General features: G+C 40.5%; 1 protein-coding gene across 1 annotated transcript; it reads left to right on the top strand.

Moving 5' to 3' along the window:
- The first annotated feature begins 1,503 nt into the window (after positions 1-1,503).
- Positions 1,504-21,958, top strand: VBP1 (VHL binding protein 1). Its single transcript, XM_007184608.3, has 6 exons — positions 1,504-1,638; positions 5,101-5,225; positions 15,359-15,425; positions 16,389-16,487; positions 18,811-18,949; positions 20,877-21,958. Exons 1-6 carry the CDS (start codon positions 1,546-1,548, stop codon positions 20,945-20,947), a joined length of 594 nt encoding a protein of 197 aa, XP_007184670.1. The 5' UTR covers positions 1,504-1,545; the 3' UTR covers positions 20,948-21,958.
- Positions 21,959-25,601: the final 3,643 nt, after the last annotated feature.

Here is a 25,601-nt window from a genome sequence, read left to right on the forward strand (position 1 = left end):
ACATCTCTCCAGTTCTACAGGTCCGCCCAACTGTTTCACTCTTCCAGCTCCAGCCTCTTCTCTAGTACTCCCCTCTCCTGGCACCCGTCCTCTAGCTCAGTCCTCTGTCCCACCCACCTTCCTCATTCCTTCAGCCCCTCCTCATTACCCAACCTCTGGCCCCACCTCCTTCCTCATTCCTCAGGCCCTGTCATCTCCCAAGTTTTCCAGACCCTCCGGCTCCGCAGTCCTTTTGCCCCACCCCTCTCCCCCACTTTTGCAGTTTCATCCGCTCCCTCTTCGCACTTCTTCAGCCTCGCCTAGTTTCCTCATTGCTTTAGCCCTACTGTGTGGCAAGTACTTATTAGGTATTCTACATACATAATCTCATTTAATCTTTACAACAGCCTTGTTGGTACGTGTTGTAATTCTCATTTTAAAATGACTTATGTAGTGTCTTCACCTGTGCTCCTTTCCTACCCCGTATGTCACGGTTATAACATTGATTCTATTATCTTACCAATCGTTCATTTTAAGTCCCTTTACTTGTCTGCAAACTAGGGGTGATATTAGGGACACTGAGCTGTGGGGTTTAAAGAACATGACTCAGTGATTTGCACATAGTTCGTTTTTATTAAATGTTAATAACTATTATATATGTGTCCCCACTAAGTAAGGAAACTGACATTTATCCTTTATTCAGACAGGGCCTGTCTCATGGTAGGCTTTGTGTGAGTGGATGAAGCACCGGTGTACTGTGAAGCACTACAGTGCAGGCAAACGCAGGAACAAACACGGTGGTTAGATGTCAGAAAACAGATAGAAGAATAATTACTTGCTTTCAAAGGGTTGCAGTGGTGGATGATCTTGGGGAATGCGTTGGGCCTAGAAGCATCGGAAGAGTTCTTAGGATTTTCTATGCACACTGTGAAGTTTTGAAAACGTTTGAGCTGGGGTGCTGAGAGTCTGATCAAAGGTGGCTTTCGGTAAATTGTGACAAAATGGGCGGAGTGTTTATTAGGATGAAGCCACTGGGTCCACCCGGAAGCAGGCACAAAACAAGTCCCCTTCAAGGGCCAGGAAGCTCGTGAATATGGTGGGCCCAGAAAGACACCGAGACCCAGGCCCTGTGGTGGCGTCTAGATCCCGATTTGCTTGAATCCGAGAAGGGATCGGGTCGCTTCGAAGGCTATTCTGGAGAGTGCCGCGTGTTCTGGGGTGGTAGTGGGCTCCGTTCCGGCTTGGTCCCCGATTGTCAGGGTCCTCCAGCCAGCCCACCCACAAAACCCCCGGAATCCCTTTTCCCAGGACTAGGTATTGGTCCTCCCAGCAGAGCCAGCTTCGCCTCGGCAGTCCTTCCACGCTTGTCAATCACCTGCGCGCAACCAATTAGAACCCAGAGGTTGGGGGACTCACCCGACGGGTAAGGGGCGGCTACTTCCTGTGAGCCAATGAATGCGCAGACTCACAAGCGAGGGGCGGGCCTGCCGTTGTGAGCGAGCCAATCACAGGCCCCCGGCTACAGGCAGCTCAACAGGCCGTTAGTCGCGCGCTTGCTTCCCCAAGATGGCGGCCGTTAAGGATGATTGTGGTTTGGGAGAAGTGGCCGGAGGGAACGGGCGGCGGCTCCACCTGGGGATTCCTGAGGCCGTTTTCGTGGTAAGAGACACGCTGGTGCTCGGTATCTTGACGCTACGCTATGGGCTACCCCTTCCTTCTTGGCCCCCAGCCCGGCCTCGGTTGTTGGGGGAAGGAATTGAGCTAAAGGACCGCGGAGAGAGCGCTCCGTCCGCTCTCCCCCTCCGTGCCAGGACCGACTGAGCTGTGTCAGGACCCGCCGGGGGGCGCGCGGTCCGAGAAGGCCCCAGAAGATGGGGGGGGGGCGCGGGGCGAAGGACTCAGGAGCAGGAGCGGGAGCGGGGCCGCTCTCAGGGACCGCCTCCCCCCCCCCCACCAGCCCATCCCCGACGCGGGATTTCGACCCTACTTCCCGGAAAAACGGAGGCGGTGAGAAGCTTGAGAGTCAGCCTAGATGCCGGGGAGGCCGATGCGCAGATGGTGACGGGGTACAGTGAGCAGGCAGAGGAGCTCAGGTGTGAACATAGGAAATGGCACCTAGTGTGTTGAAGGGCTGCGGTGGCCAGTTGCCTCGGAAGAAGGCGGAGGGGAGCGTCGGACCGGGGAGACCTTGCAGGCCTTGTGTGGCCCGCTGGGCCCCTGCGGCTTTAGCCAGTCGGCCACGGGCGGTCACCAGAAGGTGTCTAAGTGAAGCCGCTGTGTAAGCACATTTGCTTTTAGCTAAACGGTCTTAACGACTTAGAGAATAAATCGTGTGCAGTTGAGAGGAAGCAGGGAATGCGATGTTGGAGGCTTCACAGAGCAGGGAGACCAACCCAAGGCCAAACAGAGGGAAACAAGTAGTGCTTTCAATCCTGTCCCCCCGTAAGGCTGTTCTCGAAATAGTATTTGGATATTATTTGAATAATGAGAGAAAACCTGAGTGGCCTTCCAGGCCAGTATCGCCCATCTTTCTCCACTCAGTTCTGCCTGAACTACTATAAAATCTTAATGGAAATTTCTCAACCTTTTGGTTTGTACCTATATTGCCTTGTCTCTACCTTTTTGTTCATGGTATCTTCCAGCCTTCAAAAGACCCATTTCTTTTATTTATTCTTTTATTTACACCACTTTTATATACATTCTGTGCATATTTGCATTTGCTGATTCGGTTTTGTACTATTTTCTTCAGTTATTTTGTTTTTTCTCCCTGAGCCGTGCCATTTATTTCTTTCCACTCATCTCCCAGGTAACTGTCAGCAAGAGGGAAAATTTGTTGAATACCGGGCACTTTCCTAATGCTTTTACAAAACTGTAAGAGGCAGATACTGTTATTCTCATTTTGTACATGTTGAAACAGAGGCACAGAGCCCTTGAGTAACTTGCTCCAAGTCACACAGGGTGTAAGTGAGTTCCCCAGGCTTTGAACTTGGGCAATCTGTGGGGCTGCAGAGCTCTACTTCTATGCCATGCTCTGCCACTGGGAGGGAAGTTAGGTCATTATCTTGCCCCCTGTCATTTCTCCTGCCGCTAGCACAGTACCTGACACAGCATAAGCTCATAACTAAGTGTTGATTGAATTTCCATAGTGCCTTAAAATACCACACCCATGGTGCTCAGCCAGAGATGGCTTCAGAAATCTAATTCAGGAGGATAAACTTTATCAAAGGGCTTTATAAGCTGTTATCTTAAAATGCATTTTCCATAAAACGTCACAAGTTATCTTTTCTAGACCTTAACATTTCTATCAATATGATATAATAAATAATCCAAATTTACATAAGTATTTGTATGTTCCTAAACTAATCGGAATAGCATGGTATTATAGAAAGAACAGTGGTTTCTAAATAGAACAAGGTTTGAATCATGCCTCTACTTCCCAGTTGCTGCTTAATCTTGAGCATATTATTTTACAATCTGAGCCTCCGTTTCTTTAACTGAAATAGGAGTAACGGTAGTTAGAGTTGCCCCGAGAAACAGAGACTGTGCTTTCAGTATTGCAAGTAGATGCTTAATATATATTAGTTTCTGTGATGATAGTGGTTAAAAGTCACACCTTGCCTTTTCCCCATTCCCGTTGATGCAGTAATTTGTTTTCTTTCTCTTCTTTAATTGTCCCTTTCCCGCCTTGTCCATTTGTTGACCTCTCCATCTCTCAACATCTAGTTCAGATATGACCTCCCTGTAGTTTTTCCTGACCACCACCCCAAGATGGAATTCTTGGCACCTTTATCTGTTCACTTATACATATCTAATGTTGAACACTTACTAGCTGTTGTGTACTCTTGTAAGTACTTTACACGTGCTAACTCATTTAATCCCCTGTGAGGAAAAGGTCCTTTTTTTCTTTTTACAGATGAGGAAATTGAGCCAAAGAGAAAGGTTAAATAACTTCCCCAAGGTCATCTAGTATGTGATGAAGCCAGCATTCAAACCAGGCAGCCCCTGTCTCTTAACCACAAACCTATGCTGCTGTAGTTAATTCTCCTTGCTAGAGTCTAAGCTTCTAATAACATGTGCTAAAAACTTTGACATTTCTCATCCTACAGTGAGCGTTCTAGGAAGATGCTATCTCCATTTTATCTCCAAAATGCATTTATCTGCATTTTAACTGCATGCATTTCATCTCCACGCAGAACTCAGCCATTGCCTCGGCCTCACCTTTTCAGTTTCTTTCACAGCCTCTAGCTTGATTGCTCCATAGTTCACTCCTTTGCTGTGTTTCTCTTCTTTTTTCTTCTTGCCTTGCTTCTGCTGAAATACTCCCTTATAGCTAGTAAGCATGGATAAGAATAATGATGTAGAGATCCCAGAAACTGTGAGATAATTGAATTTAACTTAGTTGCAATGAAGGACTAAAGTTCTTTAAACTACTAGAAGGCTGTTACAGAATCTCCTTAAAGTTTCCATATAGTTTCACTTAGTTCCTGATCCTTAACTAATTAACTAGCTTTTCTTCAAGGACCAGCATGTGCAGTATACATTAAAAAAATGCAGTTCAGTTTTATTGCTTTTCTTTTGCTTATTTATTCCTGTTACAAAAGATTGTTCAGTTTGCCTTTTAGGCTTACTTTATTTCAACCACTTGATACTCAAGGAAGCAGTTGTGACTTGTTTTGGGATCCTAATGAGCATATTTAGCATGATATCTGTGGCAGAACTTGTTGAGTTAAAAATTTCAGTAATAAAACCTATGATTTTGGCACACAGCCTGTTGAATCGTTTTGTGGCTAGGGCACATGAGTAGGCAATGTGCTTGACTGTTGGTAATTTTCATATTTATTGCTAGTGCTGCATGGCAGATGTATAAAGCAGACAAGGTCATCTTTCTTTCCCTATATATAAATAAAAAGAGGAAGGTGGAAGAATAATAAATTAGCTACATAATGTATGTGCACTGTCTGAAATGGTCTCTAACTTTTTATAACTACTTTTTTAGTTAAAAACAAGCCTTTGGAGAAAAAGAAACACAAGCTCTTTTTATGTTTAAAAATAAAGCTAAAGCAGTCAAAAATCAGAGGTATGAATTCTAAAATTTGTAATATATTCTTTTTGATATTAAAGGAAGATGTAGATTCCTTCATGAAACAGCCTGGGAATGAGACTGCAGATACAGTACTGAAGAAGCTGGATGAACAGTACCAGAAGTATAAGTTTATGGAGCTCAACCTTGCTCAAAAGAAAAGGAGGTAAGTGCAAAATTTCTAAGTTTTTAAAATTAATATTGTATAGCTTAAACTTTTAGAAGATCGAGACATAATTTGCATACACATAAAATGTCTATGCGTTGAATGTTCAGTTTGATGAGTTTTGATAAATGTATCCACTTCTGTAACCATTGCCCAGATCAATATATGGAACATTTCTGTTACCTCAGGAAGTTTCCTCCTGCCCCTTTCCGCCCAACCCTGCGCACTCCCAGAGACAACCACTGTTCTGATTATTTTCACCATAAATTAGTTTTGTCTCTTCTTGAACTTCATATAAATGGAAGCATATAGTAACTACTGTTCTACGTCAGGCTTATTACACTTAGTATAATGCTTTTTGAGAGTCATCCATGGTGTTGTGTGTATCAGTAAATTAGTTTCTTTTTAGTGCTGAGTCATTTTCCATTGTATGTGGATGTACCACAGTTTTTGTCTGTTTTTATCTATTTGCTTGTCGATGGACATATGGTTTGTTTCCCCATTTGGTTTTAGGTCTTTGGGTGGACATATGTTTTCATTTCTCCTGGGTAATTATCCAAGGGGTAGAATTGCTGACTTGTATGGTAAGTGTATGTTTAATGTTATAAGAAACTGCCAAAAGTCCTCCTAGGTGGCTTTAGCATATTACACTGCCACCAGCAATGTATGGGAGTTCCAGTTGTTCTTCATTCTCACCATCACTTTGGTATTGTCAGTCTAAAGATGCTTTTGAAAACATAATAGAATGAATATTGAAGTCCTTATTCCAAAGCATCTAGGATCGTAACATCTTAAATGTCTAGTTCATTCTTTTCATTTTGCCGATGAGATGAGAAACCCACAGAAGTTGTGACTTTGCCAAGACTTCATAAGTGATAGGGAAGAAGTATTCTTGCTCTCGATCCTTTATTCCCCTGTATGTTCATAGTAGCTTATGAAATCAATTCACAGTAATAAATACCTATAGATACCTGCTATACACATGTGACAGCATTCTTCTGTCAGTTGAATGTTTATGGAATTCCTAATAGGTGCCAGATACTGTTTTGGGTGAAATAAGGTCCAGTATCTGCTTTCAACAGGGTTATGGTCTAGGGGCATGATAGATATTTAAGTAAGTACACAGAGTATAGCAGTCAAGGTGTTATGGTGCACAGTAATGAGTTAGCATAGGGGAACGGGTGATCTGAAGGGGGACAGAGGGATTCAGGGGAAACTTCCAAGAGAAGCAGATGGCCATGTAGAATTTTGAAGCCTGGTTATGAGTTTGGAGGCAGGCTCCAGTGAGGAAGGGTAGTCTGGGCGTGAGGGTACCACTTACGCAAAAATACAAAAGTTTGTTTTTAGATGAGAATTCCCTGGTGGTCCAGTGGTTAGGACTCCGCGCTTTCACTACCGAGGGTGCGGGTTCAATCCCTGGTCAGGGAACTAAGATCCCACAAGCCACGCGGCGCAACCAAAATAAAAAGAAAACAACAAAAAACAAACCAAAAGTTTGTTTTTAGATATATTTTCTCATTTGATTTTGGTGACAACTGAGGAAATTTGAATAGGGCTAGGTGTTAGATGATATGAAAAGTCATCAACATGGACAGATGAGGGGTGTTAATAGGAAAAAGGATAGAAAACACTATGAACATTATCTCTTCTTATTTGGGGAAAAAATGTGTGTGTGCACAGAAATACCTGGAAGAATTGACACTAATGTTATATTAACAGTGGTAATCTTTGGGTGGTGGGAAATGGCATTTTTCTTATTTTGCTTACCTGTATTCTTAATTTTCTACAATGTACATTTACTGCTTTTATAATAAAACTTTATTTTAATTTCAAAAAGAAGCATAAAGCCATTGGCTTTGAGGTCATTTGCACGGAAGTTACAGATAGAGAAGAAAATGGACCTCAGGACCAAGCCTTGGGGAAGCGGAGGGAATCCGTGTGTCAAAGTTACCTTGGTAACTCTAGTACTGTGGAGGCATGTGGGATGGCTCCCAGGTCTGAGCAACTGGAAGGGAGAGTTACCACCATCTGAGAAGACTGTGGGTGGAGCAGGTTTGGGGGAAGATCAGGAGGAATTCAATTCTGGACACATTTGAGATGCCTTTTGGACATCCAGGTGGAGGTGTTAGGTAGACAGTTAAATATATAAATGTGACTTTTGGGAGCGATCTGGGCTGGAGATAAAAATTTGGGAGTCATTTAAAGCCAGGGGACTGAATGAGGTCCATCACCAAGAGAGTGCATCAAGTGAAGAGAAGATCAAAGATCTGGACATTGCAACAGTAAGAAGTTAGGGAGAAGAGGGAACACCAGCAAAAAAGACTGAAAAGAAGCTTTAAGTGAGGTCAGAAAAACTGGGAGATCATGGGGTTCTGGAAGCCTAGCTAAGAAAATGTATCATGGAGGAGGGAATGATCACCTGTGTCAAATGCTGCGGATGGCTCACCCAAGTGCGATAAGGACTGAGAATGGACTTGGACTTAGCAAAGTGGAAGTCATTGGTGTTCTGGATGGGAGCAGTGTCGGCCCAGTGGTTCAAAGAAGAATGATGGAGACAGCAAATGTGGAAAACTAATTTTTGAAGAGTTTTATTCATTTAACAATGGGTTGGTTGTCTTTTTTTATTTGTAGGAATTCTTTATATATTGGATACTAGTCCTTTTAGGTTATATGTGAGAAATTTTTCTTGCTTTTGTAATTTGTCTTTTTTTTCCCCTTATGATTTCTTTCGATGAGTAGTTCTTAATTTAAATGTTTTAAGTCAAAAGTTCTCTTAGTAGTTAGTGCTTTTTGTGTATTGTTTAAGAAATCCTATTTTGTATTCCATGTTCAAAAAGACATACTCCTAAGTGTTCTTCTAAAAGTCTTAAAATTTTTCATTTTCATATCTAACTTCTTAATCCATCGGAAGTTTATTTTTATGTGTGGTATATGGTAGGCTTCCGATTTCTTTTTTTAAATGGAAGCACTGTGGATATACTGTTTGAGTCATCACCCTTTATTTTTAATGTAGTTTGATTTAAGAATTTTTCCTTAATGGTTAGTGCTTTTTGTGTCCTATTTAAGAAATATCCCAAGTTCATGAAGATATTCTCTTAATGTTTTATTCTCAAAGCTTTATTGTTTTATCTTTCACATTTAGATTCATAATCTATGGGTTATTCAGAAGTATGTTGCTAAATTTCAAAGCAATTGTGGGATTTTCAAGCATGTTTCTTTGCCCTTTCTATTTATTATAAGTTGATAGTTGTATATGCAGTCTTGTTCATAGTCAGGTTTTTCTTCTCTTTCGTTTCTTTGTTTTTTTTCTTTTTTGGCAACATTGTTTCATAGGTTTGTGTATTGTTTCTCCATTAAGAGGCAGATAGTATCTAGTTGTTTCTTAGAATGATACTGAATTCCTAGATCCATTAATTATGAGTTGCAAAATGATGATGTTCTAATTGTTATTTATTTTTTTATTTATTAATAAGCTGGCATATTTCCATAAAGAGAAATGTCCCTTCATGTACTCTTTGGTAAAAAGTGGCTGCAGGAAATCAGCTCACCTGTCACTTTGTTCCCTTGCAGGAATAGCCCTGTAGCTCCTATCACCTCAGCAGCTCTCTGCTACGTGAACAGTTAGAGGTGCAAATGCTAGTCTGCTGCCAGCTTAACCTGAAACAATTTCTATCCTTTTTTTTTAAAGCTTTTTAGTCTATTCTATTAGGTGCATGCAATTTGAGAATTACAAAGTCTTCTTGGTGAATTTAACCCTATGTAAAATAATGCTTATTGTTTTAGTCAGTTTTGTTGGACACTTAGAGCTACTCTGGCTTTCTTTTGGCTAATATTTAAAAAAAAGAAATTTATTAGAGTATAGTCGATTTACAATGTGCTAGTTTCAGGTGTACAGTAAAGTGAGTCAGTTATACACATACATATATCCATTCTTTTTTAGATTCTTTTCCCATATAGGTCATTACAGAGTATTGAGTAGAGTTCCCTGTGCTATACAGCAGGTTCTTATTAGTTATCTATTTTATGTATAGTAGTGTGTATATGTCAATCCCAATCTCCCAATTTATCCCTCCCCCCTTCCCCCTCTGGTAACCATAAGTTTGTTTTCTACATCTGTGACTCTATTTCTGTTTTCTAAATAAGTTCATTTGTACCATTTTTTTTAGATTCCACATATAAGCAATATCATATGATATTTGTCTTTCTCTGAGTTACTTCGCTCAGTATGACAATCTCTAGGTCCATCCATGTTGCTGCAAATGGCATTATTTCATTCTTTTTTATGGCTAATATTCCATTGTATACATGTAACACGTCTTCTTTTTTTTTTATTTTTTTAAGTATTTCTTTTTTTTTTTTTAATTTTTATTTATTTATTTATTTATTTATTTATTTTTGGCTGTGTTGGGTCTTCGGTTCGTGCGAGGGCTTTCTCCAGTTGCGGCAAGCGGGGGCCACTCTTCATCGCGGTGCGGGGACCGCTCTTCATCACGGTGCGCGGGCCTTTCTCTATCGCGGCCCCTCCCGTTGCGGGGCACAGGCTCCAGACGCGCAGGCTCAGCAATTGTGGCTCACGGGCCCAGCTGCTCCATGGCATGTGGGATCTTCCCAGACCAGGGCTCGAACCCGTGTCCCCTGCATTAGCAGGCAGATTCTCAACCACTGCGCCACCAGGGAAGCCCGTAACACGTCTTCTTTATCGATTCATCTGTTGATGGACATTTAGGTTGCTTCCATGTCTTGGCTATTGTAAATAGTGCTACAATGAACAGTGGGGTGCATGTATCTTTTCGAATTATAGTTTTTTCCAGATATATACCCAGGAGTGGTGGCTAACATTTTCCTGGTGTCTCTTTTCCAATCCCTTTTGTTTCAACTTATTTATTATTTATATTTAAGGGTGTTCCATGTAAACAACATATGGTTATTATTTTAAATCTTTTTAGATAAACTAATTTTTCTTTTTGGATACTTTCAAGATTGTCATCTCTTTTGTTTTATCTGACTATAATTTGTCTTTGTGAGGATATCTTTCTTAAATTCTTCCTGAACTAACTATATGTCAGCTTCCTGTAACCATGGATACCTGTGTGGATTGCTTTTATCTATAGAGGATTTTGCTTTTGCAGGAGCTGTGGGTCTTTATCAGCCTTGGACTGCTTGAGCCCTGTTCCAAGTTCTTGCACTTAATATATGAGCTCCCCCATTGAGCTGAGCGTCAGGGGCCCAGGCTCAGGTCTACAGCTGGTATTGTCACCTGCCTTGAGATGCCTGCTTTTCTCTAGTCCTCACTGCTCAACTCAAAGCCTTTTCCAGTTTTATTCCCTTTTATTTTTTCTGAAAGTTCCCTCACCTCTGTGATACCAGCTGTGCAACAAAAACTGTTTCTGTGCTTGACTGAGTTGTTTTGCAGCAGATGGCTGTGTAGTTTGGATACTAACCTTTTCTTTACAGGTGTTGTAAATCTTTTGTTGCAGCCTGTCGTTTAACTTTACCTTCAGCTGTATAAGAAGCAGCAGCATAGCACAGGGAAATCGGCTTGGTGCTTGGCCATGACCTAGAGGGGTGGGATAGGGAGGGTGGGAGCGAGGCTCAAGAGGGACGGGATATGGGGACATGTGTATGCATATGGCTGATTCACTTTGTTATACAGCAGAAACTGACACGGTATTGTGAAGCAATTATACTCCAATAAAGATCTATTTAAAAAATACGTAAAGTAATTATTGATAGGTATATAAAAAAAGTTATTTAGTATTTCATTCTCTTGTGGTGAACTCTAACACATGAGTTATATGCGCTTTATCTTTCTCTAACTGGAAATTTTGTGATTATCATTTTTTCATTTTTTCTGTCATCTGTTAATTTTTCTCCTTCTCTCCTTCTGGGATTCCTGTTAATATGGATGTTGACTCTTCTAATTCTGCCTTCCCTGTCTCTTTATTATTTCCTCTCTTCTGCTATTTCAGTAATTTGTCTTTTGGCAATTAAATGGATATCTGTGAGTTCCTTATTTCAACCATTACACTTTTTATACCTAGTATTTTTGGTTGGTTCTTCTTACAGCTACTTGTTTCTTCTTCATGTTACCAATATCCTGTCTTTTCTCTTTGAAGTATTTTAAAATACTCACTGTATAATCTTGTAGAATTTGATTTTGTTTCATCTGGTACAGGTTGTCGAGTTTATTGTCTTTATTTTATTTTGTAGTTGAGTTTATCAGATTACCATTTTTTTCCCCATCAGCTCATATTCCCTCAGGGTTATCAGTTCCTTTGGCCATTAATGTGTGTGGGAACAGGAGTAATTCAAGTCCCTCCTGGTGGGCGGGGTTTACACTCTGCGGCACGGCCATTGGACAGATGCTGTTTCTCCCCAACCAGGTGCCTCGGCCTCTGGGACGTTCTTTCCTCTGGGACGTTCTTTCCGTTCCTCTGTCTTTGGCTGTTTTCACTGGCATCTCCCCTGGGAGGGGGAGTGGGCAAGGGGAACTGCTGGGGGCCAGTACCTGTGTTCTCAGCTCCTCAGCCTGACCTTCTCCCTGCCTTTGGCCAATTCTACTGTTTTTCTGCCCTGTAGCAGTGATGGGGTAGGTAATGTGATTCACCCACAGCAATTTAGAGGGAGGAAAAACACCTAAAAAGTTAACCCTTTAGCCTTAAATTCCCCCTTTGAAGACTTGATCCACTTACCTTCTAAGCTGCTGTCTTCCCTCTCACTTCCCTACCCACTCCCAGGACCTAGAGATTTCCATTGTTCATAGAATAACAAAGATCTAGAACTGATCCAAGTGTCTGTTGATAGGAAGTGGATAAACAAGTTGTGTTATATTTGTAAATGGGTATTACACAGCAGTGAAAATGAATGAACAAATCTTAGGAACTTAATTGAGTTATAAAGCAAAACCCCAGAAAAATGCATACAACATGAGACTATTTGTATTAAGCTAAGAAACTAGCAAAGAATATATTGTTCAGGGTTACACATAAATGTGATGAAACTATTTGAAAAAGTAAAAAGACTGTAAACACACAGTTCAGGAGAGCTGCTGTCTTTTGGGACAGAGCAGGGTGGGGAGGGTGTATTGCTCAGACTTGCACAGTGGCCTGCGCTCTAGAGCCCGCGAGCCACAGCTACAGAGCCCGCGCGCCTAGAGCCCGTGCTCCGCAGCAAGAGAAGCCACCGCAATGAGAAGCCCGTGCACCGCAATGAAGAGTAGCCCCCGCTCGCCGCAACTAGAGGAAGCCCGCGCGCAGCTATGAAGACCCAACTCAGCTATAAATCAATCTGTCAGTCAATCATAGAAATCATTTACATGACCAAAAAACTTGATCTGAACATACTAATGTTATATGTGTATCAGATATTTTATAAATGCATGTAGATCTTTCTAGCATTTACCTATATCAGCATATACAAAAATAAGCAAAATTGAGAGATCTACGACATCCATACTGAATTGTAAAGAGTTCACAGAACATTAGCCTCTAAACTACGCTTTAAAAAAAATCAGTGCTAAGGGTGTGTTTCTCAATTCTTCACTGGGCTGTACTACCAGATAGTGATACTATTTTTTAAGCAGCAGGCTTATCTGACATATTTGCCGGGTCAGTAGCACACGCTGTAATAAAGTTTGCCGTGCTAACCTTCTTCACACATGATGTGGGTTCCTTTATATAATTCAGGAAGTACATTTTCATTATCATATTTAAATTTTGTTTACATGCTGATCTCTAATAATATTTTGTTAAATGTATTTTGAAAGAACCACAGCTTTGTTTTTGTATCCTTAGTCTGTTTTCTTACAGATTACATTGTGATTTGACAGGACTCCCAGAACTGTTTTGCACATTTTTCCATGCAAAACACTTTAAAGCCTTGGGCAGCTTTAATCCAAAAAAAGAGCTAAAAATGTTTCATTCTTTCTTGTCTAAGTTTGACTTTGAGTGTTTTCAGCATATTTTTATCTCTTATTTTCTTGTCAGTGAGATTGATTTCATTTGGGAATTAGTTGCTAGTAGTTTTTAAAAATTATTTTTAATACACTTTATTTTTCAGGCCAGTTTTAGTTTCATAGCAAACTTGAGCAGAAAATGCAGAGATTTCCTGTATAGCCCCTGCCCCGCCCCCACACACATAGCCTCCCCATTATCAACACCCTTCACCGGAGTGGAACATTTGTTACAATTGATGAGCCAAGATTGCTATGTTATTATTAACTAAAGTCCATAGTTTACATTAGCGTTCTCCCTCGTGTTGTACGTTCTGTGGGTTTGGACACATGCACGATGTCATGTATCCACCATTACAGCATCATCAGGGTAGTTTCACTGCCCTAAGAATGCTCTGTGCTCTGCATGTTCATGCCTCCCTCCCCCTCCTAAACCCCTGGCAACCACGGATCCTTTTACTGTCTCCATAGTTTTGTCTTTTCCAGAGTGTCTTATAGCTGGAATCATACAGTCTGCAGCCTTTTCAGGTTGGCGTCCTTCGCTTAGTCCTATGCATTCAGGGTTCCTCCATGGCTTTTCGTGGCTTGATAGATCATTTCTCATTAGCAGTGAATACTATTCCATTGTCTGGATGGACCACAGTTTATTTCTGCATTTGCCTACCAAGGTCATCTTGGTTGCTTCCAAGTTTTGGCAATTATGAATAAAGCTTCCATAAGCATTTGTGTGCAGTTTTTGTGTGGACCTAAGTTTTCAGCTCCTTTGAGTAAATACCAAGGAGCATGATTGCTGTATCATATGGTGAGAGTATTTTTACTTTGTAAGAACCTGACAGACTGTCTTCCAAAGTGGCTGTTGCTCCACATCCGCACCAACATCCGGACTTGTCAGTATTCTGGATTTTGGCCATTGTAGTAGGTGTGTAGCGGTGTCTCGTTTTAATTTGCAATCCTCTGATAACATACGATGTGGAGCATCTTTTCGTATGCTTATTTGCCATGTGTATATCTTTGGTAGGGTATCTGTTAAAGGCTTTGGTCCATTTTTTTAATCCAATTGTTCATTTTCTTATTGTTGAGTTTCGAGAGTTCTTTGGGTATTTTGGATACCAGTCCGTTATCAAATGTGTCTTTTGCAAATAAATATTTTCCCACAGTCTGTGGCTTGTCTTTTTGTTCTCTTGACAGGGTCTTGTGCAGAGTGGAAGTTGTTAATTTTAATAAAGTCCAGCATATCAATTATTTCTTTCATGGATTGTGCCTTTGGTGTTGTATCTAAAAAGTCATCACCATACCCAGGGTCATTTAGGTTTTCTCCTATGTTATCTTCTAGGAGCTTTATAGTTTTGCATTGTACCTTTACATATGTGATTCATGTGAAATTAAGTTCTGTGAAATGTGTAGCGTCTGTGTCTAGATTCATGTGTTTTATGTGTGGATGTCCAGTTTTTCCAGGCTAGTTGGGTTTCTAGTAGCTATAATAGAACTTACCTGGTGAGTCTGATCAGTCTCATCATGTCCATTGTTTTCTTAAGTTTCTTGTGTTCAAACAGTGGTCCATTTATAATTTTAAGAACAGTTGTTACCTATCTTGAAAAGAAAGTATTTTTCAACATAAAAGTTAAAGAAAAATTACCCAAAGCTTAAAAGAATCGCAAAGTTGTGCTGGATCTTACTGTGGTGTGTGAGGCATTCAAGCGCTTTCACAGTGTGGGAAGCGCAGGCCTGAGAAGCTGCCCCTGCACGTGCTGGCGCTGAGCTGCCTGTGACTGAGGGAGGTGGTGGTTTTCAATTTAGAATATAGTATTTGAATGCATGTTATTTTAAAAATGAGTATTTAAAATGCAATTCTAATTAAATGTAGAACCTCTGAATCACCTCTGTGGAATATGATGTTCTCTAGAAATGTTAACTAATGATGGGGGGTTTGACGTATAGAACAGGACTCTGTGCACAGTAGTCATTCCGTAAATATTTGCTATTATATCTAAGTATTTTAATAAATATGTCTGAAATATCTTAAATATTTTAAGAAACAAAATTTATTAAATATCTTACAGATAAAGTATCTTAAATAGTTCATATTTATAAATTGTCCTCAAAACATATCAGTAGAAAATGCAAAGCTAGTAAGACTGTGTCCTGGTGCCAAATACTAAGTTAACCTTTTTCTTATTCACAGGCTAAAAGGTCAGATTCCTGAAATTAAGCAGACTTTAGAAATTCTAAAGTACATGCAGAAGAAAAAAGTAAGTGCATTTTTCTTTGTAAACATGAGCAAACCAGGATACTTCAGCAGAGACGTGTTCCTTGACTCCTTGGTCACTGGTATTTGAACCAGTCCTGAGCACGTGTACTGACGTCACAGACAGACATGTGGCTTTCCGCCAAAAGTCAGGTTTAATTCTAGGACCCACACTTCTTGGGGTATTTTACTTATATGTAGTATCTGCAGAACTTAAATGCAATTTGAAATTATTTTAAGTACAAAAAGGAAACGTCATTTTCAGGTAGCAGCATCTAACAGTTTTTGTTGTTGTTATTGTTATTGTTCTCTCTGCGAATAAGCAGTGAGTCCAGTACTTATAGAGCTGGAAAGAATTTTAGAAATGACGTTTCAGGTTCTCATTTCACAGCTGAGGCAACATTTGCAAAGAGGTTACACTTGACCACTGTTACATAGCTAGTTACTGGCAGAACTGGATTTGGGACTCTTCCAAGTCCTCATCCAATATTTGTTACATGAGCAGGCTGTAAAAGTTAAATGTCGTAAGTATATTGTATTTAAAATATTATGTGTATGTGTATGTATATATGATTTATTACTTGACTGGTAGAATAACTACATTTCTAGTATGTTTTTTATGTCATGAACTTAATAAGAGGCTTCAGAAAACTGGTTGTTGAGCATGAAGCGCTGATGAAGTAATAATAGATAGCGCTTGTCTAGTGCTTACTCTGTGCCAGGCACTGGGGTGTGTGTGTGGGGGGTGTGAGTGTGTGAGAACTCTGCTTGCCACAGCGTTCAGAGCTGAGCCAGAACACACAAGCTTCCCTGCCCATCCGTCTGGCTCCAGCATTCCTTTCTTTACCACTCTACTTAGTCTGCGTGATAGGACTGTTTTAAATGGCTTAGGCTCAGCTCTGTGATCTCTTCCTTATAACCTTGGTGTGAAAATGGACTGTTTACAGTACTGTCATTGTTTTTGAAGGAGTCCACCAATTCACTGGAGACCAGGTTCTTACTGGCAGATAACCTGTATTGCAAAGCTTCCGTTCCTCCTACTGATAAAGTGTGTCTGTGGTTGGGGGTAAGTAAATGTAATAGCCACAGCTTCCTTGGCTGACATTTGTAGAGCGTTATTGTTGAAGCTGTGGAAGGAACGAAGGGGTGGCATTCAGGGGGATCGGGGTGTGAGGAAGATTGCCGCGGAAACACGCTCGAGTCCCTCCCAATCAAAACAAAACGGACCAGAGCCCTGCTTCCCCTCCAGCTAATGCTTTAGCTCTTAAATGTAACAGAAGGTGCTGTTGAACCTTAGAGAGATGTTTCTTCATCATCAGAGTTTGTTAGTTCTAGAAAGATCTCTAAATTTGAGGGGGCAAGGATTATTACAAAAACCTTGAGGTTAGAACCCATTTTTAAGAATCATATATTTCAATTTTGATGATTTCACAGACCTTCTCTGTGATTTTTTCGTATTTTACTCCTCTCAGTCCCATGATCGACCAGCCAAGCCATTCCTGACTGTCCAGCTAGCTATCCCTAGGTCTTATTACCTCAGGCAAGTTCCCATACAAAGCAGCCAGTCACGACTGCTCTCAGCTCTCCCAACTGGGAGGATTTCCGCTTGCTATCCTGTAGAGTCATCCCTGAGAGGCGGTCTCGTGCCATGAAAGATAGGCAGATTCGTACATGGAAACTCACTTCTCTGTCCCTTAGCTCCTCCTCCTGATTTCTGTTAGCTGTAATCTTTTCAGCGTTTGTACATTTATTTCTACAAGCATAACTCCCGTACTTGTTTAGTTTTAGTTCTGTAAATGGAACAGCTACCCACCCAGTAGCCCAGATCCTAGGGGTTGTTGTCCTTTGTTTCTCTTTCCCTTGGCGCACATTTAATCAGTAAGTGGGGGTAAGATGATTTCATAAACTAGACTGGGACAACAGGGAGCGAGAGAGACAGAGAGAGAGAGACAGAGAGAGAGAGAGAGAGAGAGAGAGAGAATTACGGCTGGAGCCCACCTTACACGAGAGTGAATTCCAAGTGGATCACATTTGAAATGTGTGATGAAATACTGACACCATCAAAATTGTAGGCCTAGTCACAGATAACTTATTTGGAGCCCTGAAATAAGGATGGTTTTTCAGGCCTCAAAACTCAGAAACCATGAGCAAAGTCAAAAGACAATCAACAGGAAAAATATTTGTAACTCATATCGCAGGCAAAGGACTAACAGGTTTGCAGGGTGACTTGGAGTTGTGTTTTGGGCATGTCAGTCTTGAGGTGACTATTAGACCGTCAAATAGAGAGGCTGATCAGGCAGTATTTAGGGGTGAATCAACTAAGGAGATATACTTGGCACAGGGTACTTCCTGAATGAATGATTGATGTTTTTTGACATGAATGAAGTGTTTTTAAATGTATTCGATTTTCTCTTGTTAAAAGTAAACAAAGTATAGAAATTTTCTGGAAAAGAAAAAGTAATAAGAAGCATCAGTCATTGAGAAATGAGATTGTGGGTCTGGGTTTAGAGAGGGATTTACTCTGCACTGAATATTTTTAGTCCAATCTGAATTTTTATACAGTTTTCTAATTATCATGGATTGGCATATTCAGTCAATAAGAATGTAGCACCTACTTTGTGCTAAGCACTTTCATGTTGTCTCATTTAATTCTTCCAACAATCCTTTGAGTAATTTTTAAATTCCATTTGTCAGATAAGGAAAGTGGTTCAGGAAATGCCCAGTGTTAAGTCAGGTGCTAGGAGTATGGTTCCCCCTGTGTCAGCATTTACTCTGGAGGTAGGAAGGGGGCAGTAAAAGCCAGCTGTTTCTCTCAATGGATCAAATGTAGATAATACATATGTTTTTGAAAACTTTTGGTATCTTAAGCTCAGAAACAACTATTTCAGTTGATCTGAATGTAATACTATTTGGTGTCACAATAGAGCTAGTAGAAAGATAGGATTTGGTAACTAAAGGTACTGGTTCTTATGGTAATTCTTCCATTTATGTAGTATCCCCGAAAGCGTAGGTAACCTGACCTCTTGGAGCCTCTGTTTTCTTAACTGTAGAGAAGGTAACTTGCCTCACCACGGTTGTTATGACGAGTAAATGATAAAATGTATGTGAATATATTCTCTAAACCAGGGGTCAGTAAATGTTCTGTTAAAGGCCAGAGAGTAAATATTTTTGGTTCTGCAGACCACACGGTCTCTGTCACAAGTAGTACTTAGCTTTGCCACTGTAGCATGCAAGTCTAAGTGAATAAAGAAATGGCTGGGTTTCAATAAAACTTAGGACAAAAGGCGGCCGGCCAGATTTGGCCCAAGGGCTGTAGTTTGCCAACCCCTGCTCTAACCTGTAAAGCACTGGGTCAATGTTCGGACATTGTCATGCTTTTCTGTCTTCAGGCGAATGTAATGCTTGAATATGATATTGATGAAGCTCAGGCGTTGTTGGAAAAGAATTTATCGACTGCCACAAAGAATCTTGATTCTCTTGAGGAAGACCTCGACTTTCTTCGAGATCAATTTACTACCACAGAAGTCAGTATCCTTTCCTAAAAAAAGGCAAAGGGGGGAAAGGAGAAAGATGCTTTCAACGTTCTTACATGCATTGCTTTAATGAAAAGAATGTCCTTATTCTTAGACTGATGTTAAGTTGCAGATTTTATGAGAGTAGTAAATGACATACTTGGAACTAATATTTAATAACTTTATAGATAGACTAATCTGAATTTGAAGTGTGAAAGTGTGGAAACAGCAAAGTCGATTTAGCAAATGAGTATTTTTCTTTCAAATATTTTCTCAAGACATCTTCATAGCTAGTCAAGTAGTGTATTTATTAAGGGTCTCCTGTGTTCCTGCAACTGTACTCAGCTGTATGGGGCATGGGCTGGTGAGAGGATCAGTGCAAAACAAGAAGAGTGGCGAAGTCTTGCTCTGTTACAACTGCACATGTGAACCTGCTGAATGATCGTCTCACAGCAAAATATAAGTAAGTTCACTTCATGTACTCAACACCAAGGCAGTTTAAAGTTAGGGAAAGATAGGTGTGGGCTGGAATTAGTTCAGAGCAGGCTTTGAGAAGATAGGACTGAGACTGTATTTAAGGCAGAGAGAACAGGCAGCGGCAGGTATTCTGCTCGAGGGGGAGGGCTCGCATGTTGACCCAGCCGCTCGCTCCTGTCGCCTAGTCGTCGGCCCCGCACAGTCACCCAGCACAGAACCGTGGGAGTCGACCTTCGCTCCTCTCTCTTTCATCACCAGAAGCCGACTAATCACCAGATTCTTGTCAGCTTTCCCTTGTAAACCTCTCTGTCCACTGCTGTTACTCTCATTTTGGCCTTCTAGAAGCTAGACTCAGTAGTTTTCTAGTCTGGTTTCCTCACATCTGTCCTTTACACTGTCTCCACCACGAATTCACTGAGTCACACTTGTTTTTATTCCTCTGGTTATAATGCTTCAGTGCTCTTTGTCACATGCAAGGTGCGCACGTGGGCGCCCTCTCCCAGTGCACCCAAGTTCCAGATAACCCCGATCGGTTTCTCTCGGCCCCCAAATGTGCTGTGTCCTTTGTCCACACTTGGTTCCTCCTATCTACACTGATTTCCCCCTGTTTACCTGGGTTCCTCTGTTTTATCTTTCATATGTCGGCTCAAGCAGCAGAACATTTCTGGACATTTTCCTCTGTGCTCCCGGTGCACGTTGCACGTAGTGGTTTATTCTTTTTCATGCCAGACTGGGAGCTCTTCAAGCGTAGGAGCTCCACTTTCTCTCTCTCCTCCACAGCACGTAGCACATGACAGGTGTTGAGTGGTTGGTGAGGGAAGGCAGGCCTGTTTGAGGCCTAGAGCAGGAGTTGGCACGTGACTGGTAATGTGGAGACTTCATTCAGACAAAAAAAAAAAAACTATAACATTCCCAGAAGATAACATTGGAGAAAATCTAGATGACCTTTAGTACAATGGTGGCATTTTGGATGTACCCCCAAAGGCATGATCCATGAAACAAATAATCGATATGTGAAGGCCTACGCAGGGTGGTGTTTGTGGAAAGGAAAAGATGTAGATGCTTAATAAATTGGGTGAATGTCCTGTTAGCCAAACAGAGGGTAAGAGATAAAATGATTGATAATTGTAATAATTTAAACATTACATGTCAGTGTATGCTTTGAACTACCTTTGAAATATCATGGATGAGGGGCTCTCTATAAAACTGTTGACAGTGTCAAGCACATATTTGTTAAATATAATACCATAGTTGACTAGATATGCTAAACAATTATTGATTTGAGGCCTTGACTTGATTTTGGTGTAATTTTGTTCCCTTTTTTGGCAGATGATACTACACCTTGCTGTAGTCACTAGTATTTTTTGTGTGTGATTTCTGTCTTTGATTCAGTGTGTGAATGAATACTTAGTCGTTGATTGTTATCTTTAGAATTGCATTTGCATTTTCTTTGACAAATCTTGCAGATATGGCCAGGGTTTATAATTGGGATGTAAAAAGAAGAAACAAAGATGATCCTACCAAGAACAAAGCATAATGCTGGCAATTAAAAATGTGGTTCAATTTTCCAAACATGTTATTTTAAATACCCCAAAGTTTATCCTTAAAAGTTGACATAACTTTAAATAATTTTTAACAGCAAGAATGACTAAAATTTTAAAAAAAGATAAACACCACTTTATTTATTTATAAAAACAAAATTAGTTTCAAATATTTTATGAAATTTGCAGTATTTTTATTTTTATTTTTTGCATTTCCAACAAAGTAAATGCTGCTTTCATCATTTTGTTTGTTTGTTTGCTTGTTTGTTATAAGAAAAGTCTTAGCTGAAATGGCTGAAAACTGTGAGATATGCTATAGAAGCTGAAGTTTTGGACAGTTTAGCACATTTTACTTTTTCTTTATTGGCTGGTGTTACTCTCACTTGTGATGTGGTTAAACCAGTTTAGAGGTAGGAAAAACAGTTGGAATATTTGAAAAATTGTTTTTCTTCAGCACACGTGGGGCTTTATGGTCCTCTATTGCTGTTATTTGTCCTATGTAAATGCAGTTTCATGAATTACTGCTTAGCCAGTAACTATGATAATATTCTGTACTTTTCAGGAAGTGGTAATTTGCATTCCTAAACAGTAAGAGGGCTATTGAGACAACGCTTTCTAACCTGATATAAGTGCACAGAGCCTTTGCAATGCTAACATAAAGGAGATCTTGGCCAACATGAAATAACAAAATTACGCACTGAAAACTCTTGCCTGAGGCGATTTTGTACTTCTTAACAGTTCCCCAAAGCAGCTGAACAGGAATATTAAGATAAATATAAATCTGTGATGGTTTAAAGGAGTTGTGAGCTTTTTTATTCATGATAATACTTCGTAAGAGTGTTAGAAGATCCCTGTGGAAAGCCACTGGTACAGTGGCTAGTACTGGGTGATACAGATTCTGGTAAAAACACAAATGTATTATTCCATCTCCATGTAGTAAAGAGTATACTTGTACAATGTTTTGTACTTGTATTTCATGATATTAAAACAGTGAAGTTAAAACTGTGGCACAGTACCTTTTTTTATGTTATACTTTCTAAAATTAACATGGGTCTTTTCACATACTCGTAAAGTTTATTTACTTACACCATAACTAGCCGTGTCCCAAGAACCTCTTATGTTTGTAGAAACAACGTTAAGATCCCTTTGGAAGGAATATAGATAAACAATTGAGAAGTTAAATCTGAAAGATAGCAAAGTTCCTTGTCAATTTTTCTTTCATAATTTTAAATTCCCATATTTTAGAATTTGAGGTTTGTAAACGTCTTGATATATTTTAAGTGCTACTTTTTCCCAAACTTTATTATGGTAAGTATATTGGTATAAAATGTCCCTGTTAATATTAGGATAGGAATGATTTGCTCAGAAGATCTTAATTTTGTCTTACTTTAAGTCCGTGAAAATCTAAATACGAATTTTTAGGTATTCCAGGCAATATGAGGAAACAGCTCTTTAGAGATGTGAATTACAGAGCAGAAATTAAGTTAATTATTCAACAAATATACATAAGCACCCAGTATGTGTCAGAAACAGTATTAGGCTCTGTTAATTAAAAAAAAGATATTTAAATCTTGCCTTTGCTAGAAAGTTTCTCTTATAACAGTCTACATTTTCAGAATAACATAACCATCCTGATTTGACATGATATTTTCAAGCTTAATATTAGGATAGTAAACCCGAAAAGATAATGAGCACAAGATTGACTACAGAAAGTGATACTGAGTAACAAATGTGTTGGAAATGCGACTGAAATGTAACTATTTTTCCACTGTAAACATGTTCATTTGAGAAAGTTTAGAGAATAGGAAAAAAAAGACATTTAAGTTCCACTTGCAGTCCGCCCTAATGATTCTGTGGCTTCCATTTCTTTTTCTATGCATAGGTTTTTTTTTTAAATATATTTCAAATTATATTCTTTTCTTTTATTTATTTATTTATTTATTTATTTATTTATTTATTTATTTATTTATTTATCTATTTTTGGCTGTGTTGGGTCTTCGGTTCGTGCGAGGGCTTTCTCCAGTTGCGGCAAGCGGGGGCCACTCTTCATCGCGGTGCGGGGACCGCTCTTCATCGCGGTGCGCGGGCCTTTCTCTATCGCGGCCCCTCCCGTCGCGGGGCACAGGCTCCAGACGCGCAGGCTCAGCAATTGTGGCTCACGGGCCCAGCTGCTCCGTGGCATGTGGGATCTTCCCAGACCAGGGCTCGAACCCGTGTCCCCTGCATTAGCAGGCAAATTCTCAACCACTGCGCCACCAGGGAAGCCCTATGCATAGGTTTTTTAAAAACATAATTGAAATAATTTTGTCTGTATAATTTTTATCCTACTTTCTTTACTTATTATGGAATTTGCTTATTATATACTGCTTTTAAATTAACATTATTTTACTGGTTTCATAGTATTCTGATAGGTAAACTCTAGTAAACTGTGATTCACAGACAATTGGTTGTTTTAAAAATTTTTTCTGTAAGTAGGAAATAACTTAGCAGTTTGCATTTTTACAGAAGGATTTTTCTTTTATTTAGGATTTTTCCTGAGATTAGATTACCAAAAATGGAATTATGGAGTCAAAGATTATAGCATTTTATTTTCTGGGGTTAACTGAGAGTGGTTTGGTCAGTAGCAACAGCAGGGGATGATGGGAAGCACAGTTGATCATCCTTGCTGCCCCTATAGACGCTGACCGCCACAGCTGCGTAGCCAGAGTGAAGCCCAGATCTGGTTCCTGGGTGAATTTCCTTCCCTCTGTACCATGGTGCCTTGCTCTTATTTAGAAACACCTAATAATTCATTAAGTTCAATCCCTTAATGAATGCATACTCTTCTTTCTTTGTGTGTTTGCTATTCTCTGCCCTAAACCTCATGATACCTTTAAGGGTGTTGAACCGTTTCTGAAAGGTTTTTCTTGGTTGGTTCTGAAGACTCTGCTGAGAGCGTGTACAGCACCCCCCATAGCTGGTGTTGAGTTCGACTACACGTTAAACTCACAAGACCCGGATAGGCCACGTCTGACACCAGTTTGCTCTGAAGGACACAGGACAGGCAAGACACCGTGGGCACCATGCCAGGGGGCAGCTTTAGGCACAATTCTAATGTCCCCACAGGTGGCCACAGGAGCCGCCCTGGCTTAGAAGCCATCAGAGAGCACTCTGCCTTGTAACAGCCAGGGTCAGGGCCCAGGAGCGATAGGCCCACTGCACTCAGGGACCCTGAGCTGTGACTCCCAGCAGGTGTTGATGTGCAGTTGCAGCCCTCCCAGACCAGGCGCAGGGAACCTCCCGGGACACCTGCCGGAAGCAGGCCCGCCCATCCCACAGCTGGCCATCCACCTTCATCAGGTTTCCAGGGCAACCAAACTAGAAAGTGAATCCGAGGTCAGTGCCTCACCTCGAGGGAGAAAGGGGTTTTGAACACCTCACTCAGCCTGTTGGGTTTTGCATGATCATGGCCAGTTTTTGACAATGGCTTACTTCCTTTTCCAGTTCCTTTCATAAGGCCGCTTAGCTAATATCTGCCTCTGCAAAAAAGGTAATAATAGTTCAGATATTTTAAAGAGCCAGATGGAAGCATCAGGTGGGAGGTTTGAAGTTTTACGATTGCATGATGGATTGGAGAGCTTTTTTCTCCTTGCCCCAAGTGACGCCATAAATTTATTGAAGCTTTATGCACTCATCGCAGAGTGGCTTTTTAGTCTTGTGGCCAAAACTCATTGATAAACTTTTACATTTTTTATTTTGAAATTTTATAACTACAACCAGTATCATAGAATAGACAGGCCTGCTAATGCACCATGTTTTCTCTATATTAATACTCTTCTGTATACAGGGAGTACTGTTTACACAACCAGTTCTGAAAGGCACCAGTGTTGGAGGAGTTGGTTAGTGTATTATGTGTGCAGAACTGCTTTTCTTTGAGTTGTTAGCAGGACATGGCCCAGGGTTCTAGCTGAAAACTCAGGTGTGGATGGTGCTTCAGAGTTCAGCTGAAGAATTTACTTTTGTTTGTATCCCTTTCTTGTGTGCTCAGTATATTTGAGCGGTTTGTGTATAAATGATCATGTCTCCTGGCCGTGGTTTATGTTCAGTTGATTGTGTAACAACTCTATTTGCCTTTAGGGGATTCTTTATTCAGAGGTAGGCCATGAGTATTTTTCTGGATCTTTTAGCTCCCCAAATAAACCCATCTTAGACTGAGTCAGCTTATTTTCCCCAGATCAGACCTGTGGATTCTAGAGAGTAAAATATACAAAAATTTAAAAAGCAAAAGGTCAGGGGATAACAATCTCTTCCTTTTCCTCAATACTTAACATCTTTGGCTACTAAGTCCCTGTTCGGAGTGGATTGGGCAATAGTTTATTCTCAGTCAGGTGGTCCAGAGGCAGCTTAAGAGTTAAATTTTAACTGACCCTAGACATTTAATTTTCAACTTTACTGTCACTGTTGGTTGCAATACCAGCGCAAAGTGACAATGTTAGCTTTTCGGTATCGACTTAGCGTCACACTGTGACAGCGGTGTTCAGTTAAAAGTGGGCTGTGGTCGCGCTTGTCTACTCCATTGGTCCGCGGCTGCCTGAGAGATGACCAAGGTCTAGGACTGACCTTGGCTTTCTGGATAGAGTCTGTGCAGGTCAGATGAAAAGGAAGGTGCTG

The sequence above is a fragment of the Balaenoptera acutorostrata genome, chromosome X, assembly GCF_949987535.1.
Source record: "Balaenoptera acutorostrata chromosome X, mBalAcu1.1, whole genome shotgun sequence".
NCBI classification, from domain to species: domain Eukaryota; kingdom Metazoa; phylum Chordata; class Mammalia; order Artiodactyla; family Balaenopteridae; genus Balaenoptera; species Balaenoptera acutorostrata.